The following is a 20,563-nucleotide window of genomic DNA, read 5'->3' on the forward strand; positions in this document are numbered from 1 at the left end:
ATAACCTGAGAAGTTGCATTATATGTTCATACTATAGGTATAGACCAGGGGGTGGGGAATGTAGCCCAAATGCTACATTCTCTTATAGACAACCTTCTAGAGGCATAGGCCAGTGGTGCACTAGATGAGGACCAAAAGTGGATGGGACAGGTGTAAACATACTTGCACATCCCTCTCTATTCTCCATCCAGGCAAACAAGAAGCATAATCTCATTTCCTGGTACAGGCTGATTTTAAATTTCAACTATGAGAGATTGTGTCACATATGTTGATCAAGTTACAACGGCCCGGTTGCCTGGAACAAAGATCAGAGCAGAATCGGTTGTATCTGGCATTATTTCTTTATTTATCAACACAAATTTCCTTATAAATAAAACTCCTACAAAGTTGGCCTCTTAAGTGCCATAATAGAAAAGTGTAACAGGATAAAAATTCCACTAGGGTAAAAAAAAAACACAGAGTCTTAATATGTTATATTTATACATTTTAACAGTACATCTTTAGATCTCTTTATCCTCACAATCGGATACAATTGTTCACTGAACTTAAGGACACTGCAGAGGAGTCCCACTCCACATGTAAATGCAATACAATGTCCACAAAGTACCAATACATGGAAACATAAAAAATAATCAGCTATGTGTGCAGAGGAATAGCATTGATTGTTGCTTGTCATAACAGCATCTATGGATAGGTGAGAGTATGAGTCATGCATCATGTGGATTTAGTTATTACAGCAAGTTGGTTTCAAATCTGATGTATTTCCTGTTTTAAGTCCTGAGATAACTATAAACCCAACAAGTAAGAAAGACACAGAGTGGGGGTGGGGATACAGCACAGTGTTACAAATGCCTTCTCAGACTCAAGTCCCATTGAGTTCAATACGAGGAAGTATGAATAAATATGCTTTGCTATGATGGAGTAGATTAAATAAAGACTAGAGTACCATACAAATCAGGACTGAAGGACTTCACACTTTTTAACTTTAAAAGGCACTACATATCAGCATCTTTAGGATTAAATTAAGCATGGGAAACTTGGTTTAGGCATTATAGTTTCTTGGTCGATAGTGCAACCCTAGTAACACAACAGAAATAAGATCCTGTTGACATACATGCCAGAACACAAGTGAGCCCTTTACACTAGGGTTGTCTGAGAATTCCACCAGAAACAGAAGTGGAAGCAGAAATTGCTGCAAGTTGCATGTTTGTTGGTCAGTAACAGAAATGTGAGTATGAGTTATGTTTGCTATTGTTCTTTTCTTAATCGGCAAACATTATGTAAATAACTATGTTATTTTCCGAATTGTTTTTGACCTTTTCCTTCCACTGAAATTGATTACATAATCAATGACCTAATTAATTACATTAGTTTTGGCCATAGTGGTTAGCGAGATGAAGATAGGTTTTAGCGAAAGCTGAAATGTAGCAGAATGGGAAAAGCATTGATTTCAATGAACTGAAGACAGGATGGAAATGGCTGACTCCTTACATCCTTACTTTTGACAGGAACATTTCAGGATGCTCCCTTCAGAACATGTTCATCACATGCAGTGCTGAAGTTAGGCTTCTGCTGTTACTTGATTTGAGGAGTGAGGTTATCACCCCTCTATTATTATCCATTCCAGGTCTCCCAACCACTGCCAGTCTCCTTTCTCTTAGCAGACCAAGAGGAGCAAGTGACAGCAAAGGCTGCAAGGTTCTTAGCCAGGGCAATTAGAATAAGATCCACTATTTGACTATTGATCCAAATCCCAAAAAAATGTTTATATAACTGATTTTTTTTACCTTTATCCTCTGTATACTGCATTTTGTTTGTTTTATTCCTGTGGCTGATGCAGATAAAGATTTGTTCATTCATTCCGCTGTTACTTGTTTTGCTGTCTGCTCTGAATGCAATTCTGATCTTATTATGTTATTCCAGACTATTCAGTTCAATGTAAAAGAAATGCCATGTAAATAGGAAAAACAGTGATAAAGTATATATCATCTGTGGACTGAAACAGCAACAACAGTGAACATTGATTGCTGGATTGATTTCTGTTCTGGACAGGGGACAAAAAAGCAAACTGGCAATTTCCACTCCTGCTTCTGTTGGAATTACCTGACATCCATAGTCAGAACACTGAGTTATTTCACATATAAACATATCTGAGCATATACTTGCTTCCCCAGCCCTTCATACATTCTAGAAAACATATCAAGCCCCTGTCTCCACATTAAACCAAATAATATGTGGAAAGGAGACGTCTACCTGAAAACAGATGGTGCAGGTGTGCCAAATTCTTTCTCTCTCTCACCCACCCACCCACCCACCCACTCACTTACATTCTGACCTTCCAAGGTCACCTAATTTAGTTTCCATTAACTATCAGCAACAGTTAATATTGCAATACAATCATCGTACACACTTCACTTTAAAAAAACAACTATTTACACAAAGGCATTTTTGTTTTGTTTTTTACCAAGGCAGTTGGGTGATAATATGCTGGGTAGGTGACCTGTTGCAATGCTGCTTGTACACACATCCCCCCAAATCAAACATAAAGCTAAATGAGGGCCTGCACCTAAGCATTGTGCGGACCCCTTTTTGTCCCGCTCTACTGGTAAATGGAGATTGTGCTTTGTAAACATTTTCTCTACTTCCCACATCAGCTAGCCATCTACTCAGAAGAACAGCCAGATGACACAGATGATAACTGTGCCTTAGGAACTCACATTTCAGCAAAAACAGGGTCTAAGTACACTGATCGGGCTAAGTACACTGGTGTGTTAACACTGAATAAACAATACTATGCTACCATTTGGACACTTCTAAACAAGACGGTGAATTGTGAAACTGAACTGCACAAACTAATTGAAATAACAGTAGCAATGGATTGCAACAATTGCAGTCACACATTCTCATAAGCATTAGCTTGCTAGACACCTATACAGACAAACTAAATTTGGGCACACTCTTAATTCGAGTGAAAATGCTTTCATTTCTCACATTGCGATTGGAGGATGCTAGTGAGAGTAGTTATCAGAACAAATCCATCTTGTTCACAAACATTGTGTTTCCATTTTCCCCCAAGTATATATTTATTTTCATCATCCTATAAAAAGGAAACACGTTAGAAAGTAAATATATTCTGAGAAATACTGAAGGCCTGGTCAGTAGTTGCAGTTTGTTTCCCTGGTTGGCAAGGACTAAATGAAGAAATCACAGTAAAAACTACACTAGTTCCCAGAAAGTAATTTAACTAGGGATGTCTCTGCTCATTCTAAAAAAAAATCTTAACTTTTTGAGAGTTGGCTAGTGATTTCCTTGCTCCAAATCAAGTATTTATTGGTGACCCCCTAATTACCATTTGACTTTTTTGATTCTCCAAGGCTTAGTTCCTAAGATTTTTTGTACTTTTTATTACAACTAAATTGTAGGTAAGACTTTTTCTTTTTCTTTAAAAAACCTTTCTCAAAATGAGTTTGCTTTATTTGCATTAAAACTGAAATACACTAATGGTCAGGCAACATGTTTTAACATACGGCAAACAAAATGTCTAAATTCTGAAGGAAGGCTGTTCAATATAGCAAGTGCAACCACCATTGAGAGAAATACATTTTACACTTACTCTCCAAAGTATCCACATGGCTGAAACCCTTTATCTGTTTTGAATACTTGGTATAAACTAATACTGGCTAAACTATATGTGATCTTGAATAAGGTCACATAAACAATGAAATACAACACAGAGAAGGCATTGTGTTAAGACTGTGCTCTGTCAGTCACCTAAAGTCAACAACATGGTAACAATATTTTCATGCGTTTGGTTATAGCAAAAATTATTTCCCTGTGAAAAGCCATCCTGTCAGTACATTTCGAAACTGATGTAGTCTGTGTTACTCTGCTGTAACCTATAGATGTGCAGTAATCCTCACAGTTATTTATGCTTTATCAACCAACACAGCACCCACAGTGGTAAAGTCTAGCTTTAGGATTGTCTTAGGATGTTTTTTGTATTTAACATACACACTCACACACAAACATATATTACATGTTTGTAAACTTCCATTTAAGCACCAGCTTCCCGTCAAAATGAAGTAAACATTTTGGTAGTGAAATCAAGTGTTCTCCATACCTGAGCCTTTGTGCCAATAGCAATACACAACACTCAAAATCTATGGTGCAAGAACCAGTTGTCAGGTCATGTCTTGGCACAAAGTCTTTCTTATATGGAAGCTAACAGCAAGATGCATAAATTGCAAGTTGTTATTTATGCACCCCCCTCATCTACCCATAATAATGGCTTCTACTCATTATTTTACAGAGTTATTCTGCTTTCTGTTCTTGGATTAAATGAGAGTCTTTAGTCCTAGAGATACCATCATCATTGGAATAGTTTCCTGAGTCTTGGCTGATCTCTTCCAACTCTTTCTGGTCTTTAAAGTCGGTCAGATCAACTTCATTTATAATGCTACTGTCAGCTATGACAACACAATTTTCTGTTGGCTCTTCTGAAGTTAGCAAGTAGGAACTGCGCAAATCTTTTCCTTCAATGTTCTGCAGGTGGGAAAGTACACAGAAAGTAATGTGAATTACTGATGTCTACATATAGGGCGCTATAGAAAGCTGTTGTGTTTGGTTAGAATAATGTACTATTAATATTTATTAAGGAGGGGGTTATGGTTGGCATATGAAACACTGAAAACGATAATAAAACCCCTGCTCTGAAGCATTAAACAGGCAACACCAGTCATTAGAATACAGTCTGAGATCTAGGAACAAGCGGTTTAGAACTACGGTACACATTATGTCTAATGCATGGCTGCCCACACCAAAGTTTGTACCCACATATTTAGCTTCTGCTTCCCCATCCATAATGGCTCCTAACTTGTGCCCTGATGTCATAATATTTGGCACCTCCCCGTACCCCTCCAGTCACTGATATGACACAAGTAGAGATGTGGACAATCAGTTAGATGCAGGAAGGTGATACACAGAATTTTGTAACATCAGTATACAAGTTAAGCTCTCCTAGATGTCCTAGTGGGAGATGGGGAAGTTAACTGTGCAGCTTCTGTTTCTGGTAACAGCTGCTTCTTTCAAGAAGCAGCTGCTTCTTTCAAGAGAGAAGTAGTGGTAAAGAGACACATTGGAGGCAAAAGGAATTAGTACAGGAAAGAGTTGTGCTCAGGCTGCAATGCAAGACTGTACATGCTGACTGCTATGTGGTGAAGGATGAATCTGGTTTCAGCTTGTAGCCCATTGACTAAATTGGCAACAGCCAGGTGCATTATTACTCAAGTGCTGATTCCTTGGGAAAGCCTTCTGACGTACCAACAGCCAGGATGCCCACCCGGCAATCACCCAAAGTCACAGTGACAGCAGGTAATAGGCTGTTGCGCTGAGCAAGGCTCTTTTGCAAGCCTTTTCAAAGATTGGTGTAGCTGTTCCCAGGGAGCTTGAGATCAGTGCCTATCTGCTGATTGGCAAGAGAGGTTTACTTTCAATCCCTGATGTGCAACTGGAAGTACCCTTTAAGGCTCCCTCAGGAGGTGGTGGACTCTCCTTCCTTGGAGGTTTTTAAGCAGAGGTTGGATGGCCATCTGTCATGGATGCTTTAGCTGAGTTTCTTGCATTGCAGGGGGTTGGACTAGATGACCCCTGGGGTCCCTTCTAACTCTAAGATTCTATGATTATGCACTGACAGCCACATTTCCACCTGCCCCTCACCTGATATCACATAAGATTTCAGGTATGAGAGAGGTGGGTATAATTGGGGGGGTCACCTTGCAGGCAAAACTGGCACCTATGCCAGTAATTAGGCCAATTATTGTTTATTATTTATTATTCGTTCTGCCCGGACACTGAGGTCCAGCTCCGAGGGCCTCCTGGCGGTTCCCTCACTGCGAGAGGCCAAGTTACAGGGAACCAGGCAGAGGGCCTTCTCGGTAGTGGCGCCCGCCCTGTGGAATGCCCTCCCATCAGATGTCAAAGCGATAAACAACTACCTGACATTCAGAAGACATCTGAAGGCAGCCCTGTTTAGGGAAGTTTTTAATATGTGACATTTTAGTGTATTGTTCATCTCTGTTGGAAGCCGCCCAGAGTGGCTGGGGAAACCCAGCCAGATGGGCGGGGTACAAATAATAAATTATTATTATTATTATTATTATTATTATTATTATTATTATTATTATTATTATTAACTATTGTTATTATACATTAAACAAAAGAGGAAAAACTAAAATAATGTAAGGAGTCTAAATCCAGGGTAGGGGGTGTTATACAGGATGGACAAGTGCATTAACAAAATGTCTAAAGTATTTCCCCAAAAAAATCCTATTTGTCAAGAATAATGGGTCTATTTTGATGTTTATTCCTATACAAGAAAGAGGTCCACTACATAACAGCAAAGTCCTCAGGCTCAGCATCACTACTCAGAACTTTACATGAGAAGCAAGTTTTTCAGAGACAACTATGTGAAAAGTTTTTCCATATGATCTGTCTGGAAAGTTTTATCATTGTGTGTTTATGGCTCCAGGCTACTTTAGAAGGAAGGTCGACATGTACATTTAAATAATGAAAACACCTATGGGCCGGAAGTTCTGCACTCATGCTGTAAATACATTATTGAATGCATTGTGTGATATCCGATGTTATTCATAGAGTAGACCCACTGTAGTCAATAGAGGGAGAAGAGCAAGGCAGCAGGATCCCTGTGCAGTGTTGGTGCTGCAGTGGAACCAATCCGATGCTTCTGCTGCTGTGTCTGCACTGTGCCTGCACCACATACCTGCTGCCTTGCTCCTCTCTGTCTCAGTAAGGGCAAGTCAACTTTCACATTCGGTGAGATGAGAAAACAGCACAGCCACGCCAGCTGCTATTGGATGTTATACACAGCAAGATATAATAAAAATGCCATTTCTATACCCACCATTAGATCTATAGGATGTCCCAAGTAATATGTCAGGCAGATGCACTACACAATATATTCAAGGGTAATGCAATATATACACCCCAGTCCAGAGCTCCTTGCATGAAGAGGAACTCCAGGTACACGCATGCCATTTTTGAGCCTGCAACAACCTATCTGTTAAGAAGAACACTGGGAATATCTCAGTTCACGCATTCTCTTTCTCTCTCTGTAAATGGCAAATGTATGCTTATTGTAAGCACTGCATACATAATAAGCACCCATGATGTGATTTCTAGAATACTTGTCCTATAATTTTACTACTGCAAATAGCAAAGTAATAAAAGCCATATATACATACCTCTATGATCAGTGGAGGGTGACATGATGGAAAGAATGCATATTTGATCTGCTTGCGTATATAATATATAACACCAATTAAGACCACTATTGAAACAAAAACACCAAGAGTAATTCCAAAGACTTTAAAAATGATTGGATATAAAGATTTTCCTGCAAAGAAAAAGGAATTAAAATGAGTTATATATTGAAAAAACTTCTGCAATAACCACTTTCTTAAGCTTATTTTTAAAGCCAGCAACTTAAACTTATGGCACTTGGAAAGTTGTTGTGGCGAGAAAAGATTTTGTGAAGGGGGGAGAGATGGAGATATAGCGCACTTGCTCTCTCTTCCCTATACAAAACCTCAAAAATTAAATTGATTCCAGTAAAAGTAAAAATGGTTTTATGCATGCTTTACATATAAGATACCTTTCCTTGTAAATCTTTCTTTGTAAACATTCCATGTTAAATAAAAAGTACATGCTTTTGGGATATTTTTCATAATTATCCCAATGTGCCAATCTTAGTTTACAATTAACTTCTGTTCAGTTACTTGAACTAAGCTTACAAATTTGTGTTCTATTCTTCATATAGTTATATACATAATCTGTATTGATAATGTAATAAGGGCAGGGTATAAATCTTACCACTAGTGGTAATAATACCACTAATAATCAAACATGAGTCAAGGTTAATATATTCTAAACCAAACGTTAAAAATTGGTGATGTTGCCTGCATATACAACCAAGAGATTGGATTGTATACATACTCCTGTTTTATGGTTTTATACAGAATTGTTTTTTTGTACAACATAGAATTTCAGAAAAACACATCACTTTAGAATTTTTTTTTAATACAAAGCAATGTATCATTTTTTTAAAAAATCACTAAAAATAAGTATTTCATACCTTTGGCAGTTTTAGTGCATGTCTCACTGCTAAACTCGCTACTTTTATTATACGCTGGAGCAAATGCTTGTACTTTTAGGCAGTATACAGTAGAAAAGCTCAAGCCTGGGATTATAAATTGTGAAGATTTATTTTCCAGTTTCTTCTGTACAACAACAACAAAATACATAACAATGTAAACCAGAGCAAGCACTTATTGAAAACAAAGCTTGAAGACTGACATTCTGACTTTGGGTGCAAGTTGTAATGGCTGTACTATAGGCTCTGCAAATTCCAGGTATACTGTACTGAGGGTCAAGAAAACATGCAGCCCAGGGCTTGGCAACAACTGACAGGTGCCCGTGGGGCACTGATCCTTAGAACCTTAGTGCCTATGACTACTCCAACCAGTTGCAGCAGGCCTGGTTGTTGTATGTTGCTGAGCTATGCATTCTTTCAATCTCAGACACCTGTAGGATTAGCCAGAGATTAGCTATCTGTGTCAGATGGGCACCCCTCAGCGCATTTGGGACAGTGTGTGTCTAGTATTTCATATGATGCTGAAGCACTTCACTACATACAGGCACATTTGACATGGAACTAGCTAGCCAGAGAAACCATATTCAGCATAAACCTGAAGGGGTTATAGATGGCCTAGAGAAAGAACAGGAGGGCTACATTATGAGTCAATTTTTAAATACATGCTTTTATCTATGTTTTATTTTTTAAAAAAAACCCCAAAATACATTACCTTGTCTTGTGGTGAAGAGTCTGCCCAGTACCAACCTTGGTAAATCAACTTATAGTGTTTACTCATCGGATTTTTTTCAGATTCTCCCGGAGCAGTAATGAAAATGTTAAGTGAATTTTCACTGGCATTAATCTTGACATCTGGTGGGCCCAGTTTAGCTTAAAAACAATGTTATACAATGTGTTAAAACATTTGAATTCAACAAAACATGTTGCAATATAATGCTATAGCTAAAGCTCAAGCACAAGGCAAAATCTCTGCTTCAGTAAAATGTAACTGATGGAAATTGTGATACTGTGGTATGTTAAGTTGCAACATATATACACACTGTTGTTGCTATTGGTTCTGGGGGCAAGTTCTAAATCAAAACACATATTTTTGAGGACATCTGGGAGTTTTAGCAAGCAGCCACCAGGAACTAGTGATAGGTAACTCCAGTTCATTTCAATGGCCCTGGTGCCATTGTGGTACACAAGAGGTTGCACAGCAGTAGAGCTTGCTGAACTTTCAAACTGTTGTGAGCTATAAGTTGTGAAGGTCTTAATTTTTTCTAACCATACAAGAAGAAAATGTAACAATGTGATGATGTATAGGCTGCTGTACAAGATTGCAAAAATTAACAAATACATACACAAAAAGCGGCACCTATAAATGATAACGCATATCAGAAGAAGGTGACACTTACTGTCTTCTATAGGCTCAAATTTTAGCATTTTAGACCAAGGTGATTTACTATGGCTATTCACAGCCTGTACTTGGAGATAGTAAATTCCAATGAAGTTGACGGAACGTGATAAATCACAGTATTTGGTTGTAATGCGTTCACATCCAGATACACTACGCCAGTTTTTTGAGATATCATGAGACGTCTGTGCTTCAAAACCACTATAAGAACAACAGAAGGTTGATTAAATAAGTACAATACCTGTATCAGCAGACAGTTCCTAACTGTTGATGTTTACTTGAATGTTAGCTCCACTTAGCCTCATGTGAGCTGCATGGGATAGCAGGGTTAATCAGACTTGGCTGTCAAATTGATCTGACACAATTGACAATTTAATATGTCATCTTTTCATAGAAGGGACAGCAAGTAACCACCACATACTTCACCCAATCAATGACCTGCTTGAATCCTTTGGTTTGCAGAGTTCCATCCCATGCAATGGAAGGATAACCCCTCAGAAATATAGCCCATAGCGGTGAACCTTTTTGGCCTATTGGTCCCCTGTGGTGGAGCCCACCTGCCTATCCTCTAGTATCATACTGACATCATGTGCTTGGCAGGTAGGTTGACCCACATACCTGTGAAAATTGGCCCTTGGGGATGGGGGAGAGATACCATCCAAGCAGGATTAAGCTCCTCACACATCAGATAATGGTTTGCAAGCTGGTCCAATCAGATTGCTCATTTTCTCAAGTGCTCCTGCTCAAAGCTTCACAACCTCCTTAAGTTACCTATCAGGCTTGCTTTTTAATCATAAATTAGATGGAATGTAAAAAGCTAAGACTGAAGACAGGCGTGGCAAGGATTCTTACTTGAGAAACTGTACAATGAAGCTCACATTTCCATCATACATATTATCCCAATGCAAAACGAAGTTTGTATTCAGTGCGTGAACCTGGAGCTTTTCAGGACGAGGCAGACCAGCCCAAGCTATAAAAAGGAGGAAAGAAAAAATTACAAACAATCCATCCAGTTAGGTTCATGAACAATGTTACACGTCAATAGTTTGGAACTCCAATCCTATAAAGAGGCCAGGACCAAAATGTCACGAAGCTTCTGAAACTCAGGAGTTGCTCACCAAACCATGCCCAGGGCATATACATATACCATATTATACAAATAAATGCCACTAATATTATGCAAGACATGTTCTTTACAAACAAAAAGCAGGGATAAGGTGCTTGTGGAAGCACAAGAAGCACCCTGCTTGATTCTAGCCACAGAATACCCACTTCAAGGAGATTTATTCCCCGCCCAGCACACTAGAACAAATTTGAATTGTTAAAATCAATAGAAAATAATTACCTTTTGGTGTCTGTATACAGGTTTCTGGACTATTGAAAGCATTGTGATCAACCATATGTACTTTAACCTTCATGCAGTAAGCAGTCTCTGGCTCAAGGTCTTGAATGCTTTGTCCTGGAAAAATATCCTGGATTTTTTCCTGCAGAAACAGACAGTTGCATGTAACATATTACGATTGTTGATTACTTCAATGGGCAGTTATTTTTATGTGAATCCAGAAAAAAACGCTAAGTTAAAGTAATCTTTTATTGGATCAACAATACTAATATTGGTATCATTATTTCAGAAAGACAGATATACAGTATGACATCTATAGCTTGAATGAACAGATTGTATTTTATTATGTATCTGAAGGCAGCTTTGTTTAGGGAAGCTTTTAATGTGTAATAGACTATGGTATCTTAAAATTTTGTTGGAAGCCGCCCAGAGTGACTGGGGAAACCCAGCCAGAAGGGCGGGGAATAAATTATTATAATATTATTATTATTTGAACATTTTAAAAGCATGCTCAATCATTCAATGCCAGTTAAAGGACTTGGGATGCAAAGAGATCCAGCTTAAAACATGTTGGTCTGCCACCTCTGTTTTACTATACTCAGCAAAGTGAGTATCTGCTTAGGTCAAATTTTATCCACAACATAAAAATGGCACCATTGTGCGTAAGACAGAGCTTCTTTTTCAGTTTTTCTGTTTCTGCAATGAAATCCATCACTATATTGTATTTAAAAAATCTTACTATCAGGAAGATAATCTGTACAACAAAGGCTCATCAGGGCCAAATGGTCTGAGCATACAACAACTGCAGACTGCCCAACTGCAGACTGTCAATTAGCTTCTTGGTCCAATTTGAAGTTCTGGTTTTGACCTATAAAGCCTTAAACAGTTCAGGATCACAATACCTCGAGGACCACTTCTCTCCATATGAACTGACACAAACCCTGTGATCAGGTCTGGAGGATGGCAATACCCTGCAGTGGCTCCCGGTCTGTGGAATGCTCTCCTCAGGGAGGCTTGCCTGGCGCCTTCATTACATATCTTTAGGCACCAGAAAAAAAAAAACATTTTCCCCAGGCCTTTGGCTAATTAAACAATCTACAGTATAGCCTTTTAAAGTGAGTGTGTGTTGAGGGGTGTTATTGTTTCATTTGTTATTATGTTGTGTGTTTTTATACTGTAAACTGCCCTGTGGTATATAAATTTAATAAAGAGTAATAATAATATTGGTTTAAACATAACATGCAATAGGATATGCACATAAAACGCTACATTTATTATTTCTAGTGTTATTTATACTATGGAATTCTGTTCATCCATTTTGATATAAGGTTTAATTCCTTGCCAGATGTAAACAGATCTAGATCCTGTTGGGGAGCTGCTCACATGTTTGAATTTGAGCCTGTATTCTACTTCCTGGCACCTCTAAAGCTGAAAGCAAGCAACTAAGCATCTCATGCATTTAGGTTACACAAGTAAGCTGAGATACTGGCAAAGAGCTCTCAACACAAACTGAACCACTACCATGTGATTTTGCAGGCTAGCGAAAGCACTATGGAGTTCCATGGGATTTCTAAATAAATGGTCATAGGAGTGCAGTTTTAGATATTTAGCATTTTTTGCTCTGGAAGTGAATACATGTAACACATGATTTAAATGTGAAGGAATATTTCTGCAAACAAAGCAAATCTTAAGTGTAGAGAAATTTAGCACCTGAGGATAGGATGAGTTTTTCCAGATAGTTAGCTCGTAGCTTAGAGACAGGTCCCACATTTTTCTTTGCTGGTTTGCTTCAGGACTGAAAATGATGATTTTCACATCTCCTCCATATATTGATTCTAACTGAACTCTTGGGGGACCGACTTGGGCTGCAGACCAAGATAACAACATAACTTAAGTACACTTAAAACTTTGTACTATTCATATTCATAGTGCTTTTGATGAAGCAGCATACATTCTGATTATAGTGACTCTGCTCCCAACCACAATAATAATAGTCATAATAGTCATAATAGTAATAATAATAATTTATTATTTATACCCTGCCCCCATCTGGCTGAGTTTCCCCAGCCACTTTGGGTGGCTCCCAATCGCGTGTTAAAAACAACACTGCATTAAATATTAAAAAATTCCCTAAGTGATGTTTGCCACAAAGTTCACTCTTGCATAGCTGTTTTTTCTATTCCCTGCAGGGGGAATAGAAAAACTAGACCGTGACAGTGGTAGGAAGAGAGAGGGGCTTTAACTTTTGCCCCTGCCAGTCCCAGTTGAAACTGGGCCCCTCCTTGCAGGTTATACACAATGAGAATTTTTATTCCATTGTGAACAGCAGGTGTGAGGTAGCTGTGTCTCATTCTAACAGGGACCATAGCACGGTCAAAGAGTAAGTACCCTCCCTGTGTGCCACAGATGCACTCCAGCTCCCCCAACAATTACACGAGTGCATATTACATAGCATATGTCACCTCTAGTTTGGCCCTATGGAGGCAAAGAAACAATAAACTCCTTGCTCACCTTCCCTCCTACCTCCTGCAGCTGGCGTGATTCTAATCCCACCCCTCCACCACAACAGACAGGAAAGGAGAGTGGAAGCAGGATTAGCATCAGCGTCTAGCATTCTTGGGCGGCTGTCAGGGCCCCAAGACTGAGCAGCGTCAGGTGGTGGCTGCACCTAGCTTTTTAATTTCCCACAACTTGACCTAGCACCACTCTGGGGCATTGTAGAGAATTAAAAGGGTGGCTAGTCAAAGCCACCCAGCACTGCTTGGAATGCTAACACCACAGCCGAAATTTGAAACTAATACTCTATTCAATGAACTATGAAGCAACCAATACTGTGAAGTTGGAATTTGCTCATTATTGTTCACAGTGAAAAATAACATTTCACACCAGTGTTTCTCAACCTTTTGGGCAGCAATGAGTTCCCCCACCCGACCCTGGACTTTAAAACAGAACTCAATTGTGTGCCACTCTCCTCTATGAGAAGATATTCCTTCACTTTAAAAAACAACCCATAATTCTGAACAGCCACTGTTTGCCACCTTCAGTGGATGGAGGCTGTGATCCTAAACACACTTACTAGGGAGTAAGCCTCAGAGAGGAACAGTTTGGTATCTGGAAGTCAGATAATGAAACAACTAGGCATTTGCAACTGGTTACCTGTCCCATATTTAACAACTGCATAAAGCGTAACTTGAATAAACTAGGCACACATTCATACCTTCTGTATAAGGAGAAAATACTAAATAAGCCCAGGAAGAGTGCTCTTCTCCTGTGTCTACTCTTACGCTCACATTATAAAGCTGAAAATAGTCTGTTATAGCTGATGAAAGGTCACATTCTGTGATTCTTACAGCCTGACACTCGGGAATAAGTGACCAGCTTTCAGCATTGCTCTCTTCACTGTCTGATTCACTGAAAGAAAAAAGTAAAGCAGTCCTCAGACATTATCGATCAGTAAGCATTCCTTACAGTATCTTTGTGTAAAAGTCATTTCAATTTTGATCCACAGCACCCGGAATGCAAAAAAAAGGGAGCCACATTTTTATTTTTCCAATTCATCAGTATCAGTCTTTTTGCTGTGTAGTTCTCAACATATACATAGGCCGAGCTATATATATATGCTCCTGATTTTAGTTGTCCACTCGTTCATGGATGGTATTCTCATTCCGTCCGTCCCCTGCCCCTGCCAATTTTAACAAATAATAATTTTGGCAGTAGTTAAGAGATGTTGCATTAATCCCATGTCTTCTATTAGTACAATTTCTTTAACATATCCAAATAGCAAAATTAGAGGATCTGTGGGTAAAGTAAATCCAGTTATTGCTTCAATTTCTATTGCTACGTCTTTCTAGAATTTTCTAATTTTGGGATAGGTCCAAAATATATGCTACATCATAGCATTTGCAGTTTTAACCCTCCAACAGGCACAACTGGCTGTTCTGTCTATCTGGTGTCTTGTAAACATTTTCTTTGGCAGATACAGCAACTCGTGGACTAGGACGGAACTCACATACTGAAGAAAAGCTCCAGCAACATTTCAAAAGTCTCTGTTATAAGTCTTTGATGTGAGTCACAGCACAACTGAGAACTTACCTTTGGTACTGAACTGAAAAGGTCCCATTGAGGCCACATGAATTATTCCAGAGCCATTTCAGAGTGATGTTCGTATCAACAATGAAAACTGTAACGTTCTGAGGTGGTTCCAAACATGTCAACCCTATGGATATTTTTGAAAAATGAAAAGAATTATGTCAAGGCTATAACAGACACAACTGCATGCAGTGTGCCATTAACCACCTTCTGCACTTTACTGAAGAACTTAGTAAGAGAGCAACAGGAAACAGACATGAAATGCAAGTAAGCAGATCATAAACATCTGCAGAAAAGGAAGTGAAATATGGAGATTTCCTTACCTTCTTTCAGAGTAACCCTGTGTTGAGGTGGCATAATATTGGCAACATTTCTGATTCTTATGTTTTCTGGACAAGGTACTTTCTATTCAAGTCTTCTGAGGAAGTAGTCAGTTTTTAATGTTTGCTCCAGCAAAAGTCATCAGAACAGTTTAAAGCACACCCGTGCAAATGTGCACTTGCTTTTTCAGCAGTATTGTGCAATTTGAAGCCTATTATTATGACATGTACAGCTTGGGAAACTAGGTCTTGAAGCTGATGCCTACAGAAAGCAGACTTTAGCTCTACTAAAGCCTCAGGCACTTTAAAGTATTATGCAGGATATCTGCAGGCCCTTTGTGGTGCTTTGAGGTCCCAACTACTAGACTTCAAAGCACCCAATCATCTGCCATCATTGGGACATCAAGTGATTTGCAGGTGGGAGGTCCCACACATCTGTTCACTTTGGCCTGCACAGCTAGGACCAGATAATTGCCGTATTTTTCGCTCTATAAGACGCACCAGACCATAAGACGCACCTAGTTTTTGGAGGAGGAAAACAAGAAAAAAAATATTCTGAATCTCAGAAGCCAGAACAAGAGGGATCGCTGCGCAGCGATCCCTCTTGCTGTTCTGGCTTCTGGGATAGCTGTGCAGCCTGCATACACTCCATAAGACGCACACACATTTCCCCTTACTTTTTAGGAGGGGAAAAGTGAGTCTTATAGAGCAAAAAATACGGTATTTCTCCACAGAGCACACAAAATTCCACAATTCTGGCATACCTTATTCCAAGAGATTTGTATGAAGAAAATATGTTATTTACAGTATTTGTTTTTTGACTCTTTCCTAATGATCTCTAACATGAAGCTCACCTTTTTCACAGCAGCTGTACATTGAGTCAGCATTTCTATCACATTATCCACCACAACCTACAACATCCATTTCCTGGTCAGTCACTGGCCAGGTCTCATCAGTATATCTGTGAAGCTGGATTTTTTTTGGTCCTAATATACATCACTTTTTACTTACTTGCACTGAACTGCATTTGTCATTTTAATTCCCATTCATCCAGACTGGAGAGATCTTTTTGGAGCTCTTGCTATACACCTTTTTGTTTTAACCATCCTAAATCATTGGATATCATCAGCAAACTTGACCAACTTATTGCTCACCCCTAATTCCAGAGAAGAAAATAAGACTTTGAGTGAATTAGCTTTTTAATGCCATTAAAGGGGAAATACACCAAGGATCTAATGAAACATTGGACTTCACTTATTTATGAAGTCCACATTTTTTAAAAAAACCCACACCCAATATCCATGTATTTAAAAGAAAAAATTCAAAGAATAGGCCTAAAAGGGGACCAATGCCATCTAGTTTTACAACTCTTGCTGGAAGTAGAACACCTAGATGTAAAAGGGGACAGGGCTTCTGCACCTTTAATAGCTGTGTGATTCTGCTGTTATAAAGTTAAATCAATACATTGAAAAAGAACTTTTCTTCCTGTGACCTCTTGTGATCCATAACTGCTGTGTCAGCTTTTACATAAGAGGTACGGTATTTTCCCAGACTTTTTTGTGCCACTTCAATAAGGGAAGTCCTTGTAAATCTTTCCAGTATTTAGCAATCTGAGTTCTTGCTGCCACTAATAAAAACCTGACCAGTTTCTCACAACATCTTGATTTTTTCCAGTGAACACATTTCAAAAAGCAAGTTCTGGTGTCTTTTGTAATGGTGTTCCATTTATCTCTGAGATCTCCCAGTCTTCCCACATATGGGTGAACAACTCCACTTTGCCACATGGTCTCCGACAGATTGATGAGGAGGTTTTAGATATACAAGACAGTCTCAAAAATGTTAAATACAATTTTTGAACCATTTGGAAGGATGTTTCTCTGAACATGGTTGAGGTTGATCTATACAGGAATTTATCCCAGAGACACAATGCTTTTCTATTGTTATATTCCAATCCTTTCCCCATAACATTCTAAGACTGTTTCCTGCTTCCGGCCAGCAGCTACTGCAAATCATGTCTGCAATTTACTACTACATCCACACCATACCCTGAAATACATCTGTACCCTCTCTCCAATTCATTGAAACTGACTCCTCTTTAGCCCTCCCGTCTAAATGTGCTAAGACACAAGCAGGAACAAGCAGTGCAATCCTTGTTCCTTCTGGGAACACTGTGCAGCCTCCCTCAGATAAATACTGATCATGCACTGGTTTAATACTTTGGCTGGAACAAACAGTATCTGTGGTTTACCCCTTTTGCATCAGTTTGCTTCTTCACACAGTCAACCTGAAGACCTACAGCTGTGATGTGAACTTCCTGGAAACATTTCCAATTCCAATTAGGGCCATCTTAATAGGATAATTTGCACTGGGAAATTAGAGTGATCTAATCTAGCATTTTTATTTAACTTGCAATTAGTAAACAATGCCCAAAGTACTGAAACTGCCAAGTTTCCTTATTACATTTTCAATTGGCATCCATTCATTATTACTAAAGAGTTTATACAAGGGGGGGGGGATGCAAAAATAAAGCACTGGAAAATTGTTTGCTGCATATGACTGACCTGAATTTAAGGTAGCATCCCAAAGTACTGTTTAAAAGCTGTATTGCTCCTAATTGTCAAGCTTCCCTTACAGGATACCACAGATGAGGACATTACTGTACAATTCTACAGTCGGCCATGCCAATGCATAGAATGGCCTTCGCCAACTAGATGTTTTGGGCTACAATTCCAATCCGCTCCAGCCAACATGGTCAATGGTTAGGGACAGTGGGAGTTGTAGTCCAAGACATGCAGAGGGCTCCTTGATCCAAGAAAGTTCAGTCCTGTCCTAATATGTTTTCTGGTCATTATATAGTGCCATCAGCATACATGGCACCTTACAAAGTGTTGTAAGGAAAAACAGGCATCTCCCTGTTCCAAGGAGCTTTCAACTTAAACCAGACAATAAGGGAAAACAACACCAGGAGGGTTGAGGGTAGAGAAGATTAATGCAGTCAAATGCAGTTCCAACACACTTAAAATTTGGGCTGCTTTGGAATTAGGATTAAGTGAATATAGCAAAGGTTGTGTGGGTTTTGAGAAGAGCACTGAAGGGGAGAAGTAGTATCACAGATATTTAGGGAGGGGCAGGTACACAAGTGCTATAGTATAGATACAAAAGTATCTACAGAACAAGATATTACACACGTTTTAAAAAGCAGGATTCAAAGTTCTGCATGTTTTACATTATGAGTCCATACAGCTTCCAAGATCAGAGGCAGCACACTAGTCACAGGAGAACACCAATGAGGGAGGTGTTCTGCCTGAAAGCATCCCATAGACCAGTGTTTCCCAACCTTTCGTCTCTAGCTGTTTTTGGACTACACTTCCCATCATCCCTAACCACTGGTCTTGCTCGCTAAGTATGATGGGAGTTGTAGTCCAAAAACAGCTGGAGGGCCGAGGTTGGGAAACACTGCCATAGACATCAAGTTGGCCACAGTGGTAAATAAGATGCTGCGCTAAATAGGCCTTGGGTCTGATCCAGCAAGGTTTTTCTTATGTACTCATCATAACAGGGTGCAATATCTATTCACAAAAATACACATATGAAGATAAAGTTCTAGGACTAAATATAGAGTGCTGTTTCTGTCATGCATGTCACTACTTCCAAGCAGCGCTTTTTTCTGGGGTGTGTGTGTGTGCAGGGGTACACATACCCCTAAACATTTTGTGAATCTCAGATTGGCCTCATTGAGGGGCAGTATTTCAATATGAGTAGGAAAACGAGAGTACCCCTAAACATTTTTTTTTAAAAAAAAATACTGCTTACAAGCCTTCACATCTTGTGCTCGTGGTAAAGGTCAAAACCCTATTAACTACAGCAAAGGGAAACAGCGGTTTAACATACAGCAGGGTATGCCCATAGCTATCCATATTTTCAGCACCTATTTTATTTTGCTATTACAGTGGTACCTTGGGTTAAGTACTTAATTCGTTCCGGAGGTCCGTTCTTAACCTGAAACTGTTCTTAACCTGAAACTCCACTTTAGATAATGGGGCCTCCTGCTGCCGCCGCGCCGCCGGAGCACGATTTCTGTTCTCATCCTGAAGCAAAGTTCTTAACCTGAAGCACTATTTCTGGGTTAGCGGAGTCTGTAACCTGAAGCGTATGTAACCTGAGGTACCACTGCATTGTGCGTTTTTGCAAGCAACTCCATGAAACACACCTCATAACTTACCCACCCATGCTACTTCACCCGTGCCCCCAGTATGATCCCACCAAGCAGCTGTCATTGGTTCATCTGGTATTGTCTGCTACACTGACCAGCACGCAGGTCAGCTCTCCGAGGTTTCGGGCAGCCCTGCCTGGAGATTCCGGGAGCGGAGTTGAGGGGGACGGACGGACCTTCTGCATTCCAAGCAAGTCTTCTTCCCCCGGGCCACAGCCCTTCCCCCAAAAGCCACCGCAGGCAAATCTACGAGCGCAAGCGAAGCGGAAAGCGAGCCCGATTCCTGGAAGCCCTGCATTATCAGCGCGTGCCAGCGCTCGGAGCGGAGAGAACTCGCGCCGCCTTTCCTGGAAGCGCGTCTTCCTATCCGGCAACGCGAGGCTGCACCAAACCGAAAGCCCTCAGCTTCGCTGCCGACCCTCGCCCGTCCCAGGGATGAGGAAGAGGGTCGCCCACGAGCAACGGGGAGCCCAGGTGAACCCCCGCGCCCACCCTCAGTTCCTCTTGCTGAGAGAAGAAGAGAGAGAGAAAGGGACACACACACACACAGGCGTCCCGCCGCCCAGTCCTCAGTCCCGAGGAAAGGCGGGCTCGGCCGCAGCGGCGCACAGACAGAGGAAAGCCCTGCCAACGCACCTGTGCAGAAAGGCGCCGCTCCCAGCGTTGCTACGGCTACAAGCAGAGCGCGCGCCGCCTTCATGGCGAGCCCGGGGCGAGCGAGACGTCCCAACTGCCGAGTGACGTTTTCGCTGCCGCCGCTTGCCCCAAAGCCGGCCCCTACCACGTGACCGCGACACGGTCAACAACAAGGAGCAGCGCTTCCGCGCGGAGCATGCGCAAGACTCTTCGAGCTCGTAGAGATAAAACCTAGCAGAGCAGATGCCTCCTCGTTTTTGTGGGTTAGACGGAAGTTGGTTTGGGGGCTTTTGGAAGGGTGCAGGTGGGGGAGAAGGGCGGGGATATCATATAAACGGCCTCGGTCCAGTATATCTGAAGGAGCGTCTCCACCCCCATCGTTCTGCCCGGACACTGAGGT

At 40.4% G+C, this 20,563-nt stretch overlaps 1 protein-coding gene across 2 annotated transcripts; it reads right to left on the reverse strand.

Moving 5' to 3' along the window:
- Positions 1-761: 761 nt before the first annotated feature.
- On the reverse strand, positions 762-20,331 carry IFNAR1 (interferon alpha and beta receptor subunit 1). Of its 2 annotated transcripts, none has more exons than XM_081908008.1 (11): positions 20,164-20,331; positions 14,998-15,121; positions 14,123-14,316; positions 12,616-12,770; positions 10,909-11,047; positions 10,416-10,533; positions 9,565-9,764; positions 8,880-9,037; positions 8,150-8,294; positions 7,260-7,411; positions 762-4,542 (listed from the first exon to the last, which is right to left on the reverse strand). In XM_081908008.1, exons 1-11 carry the CDS (start codon positions 20,225-20,227, stop codon positions 4,312-4,314), a joined length of 1,680 nt encoding a protein of 559 aa, XP_081764134.1. In that variant the 5' UTR covers positions 20,228-20,331; the 3' UTR covers positions 762-4,311. The 2 variants fall into 2 exon arrangements, with proteins under 2 accessions (XP_081764134.1, XP_081764135.1); XM_081908009.1 differs by lacking the exon at positions 20,164-20,331 and adding an exon at positions 15,318-15,864.
- Positions 20,332-20,563: the final 232 nt, after the last annotated feature.

The sequence above is a fragment of the Podarcis melisellensis genome (assembly GCF_964234715.1).
Source record: "Podarcis melisellensis genome assembly, chromosome: 4".
In the NCBI taxonomy this organism is placed as follows: Eukaryota; Metazoa; Chordata; class Lepidosauria; order Squamata; family Lacertidae; genus Podarcis; species Podarcis melisellensis.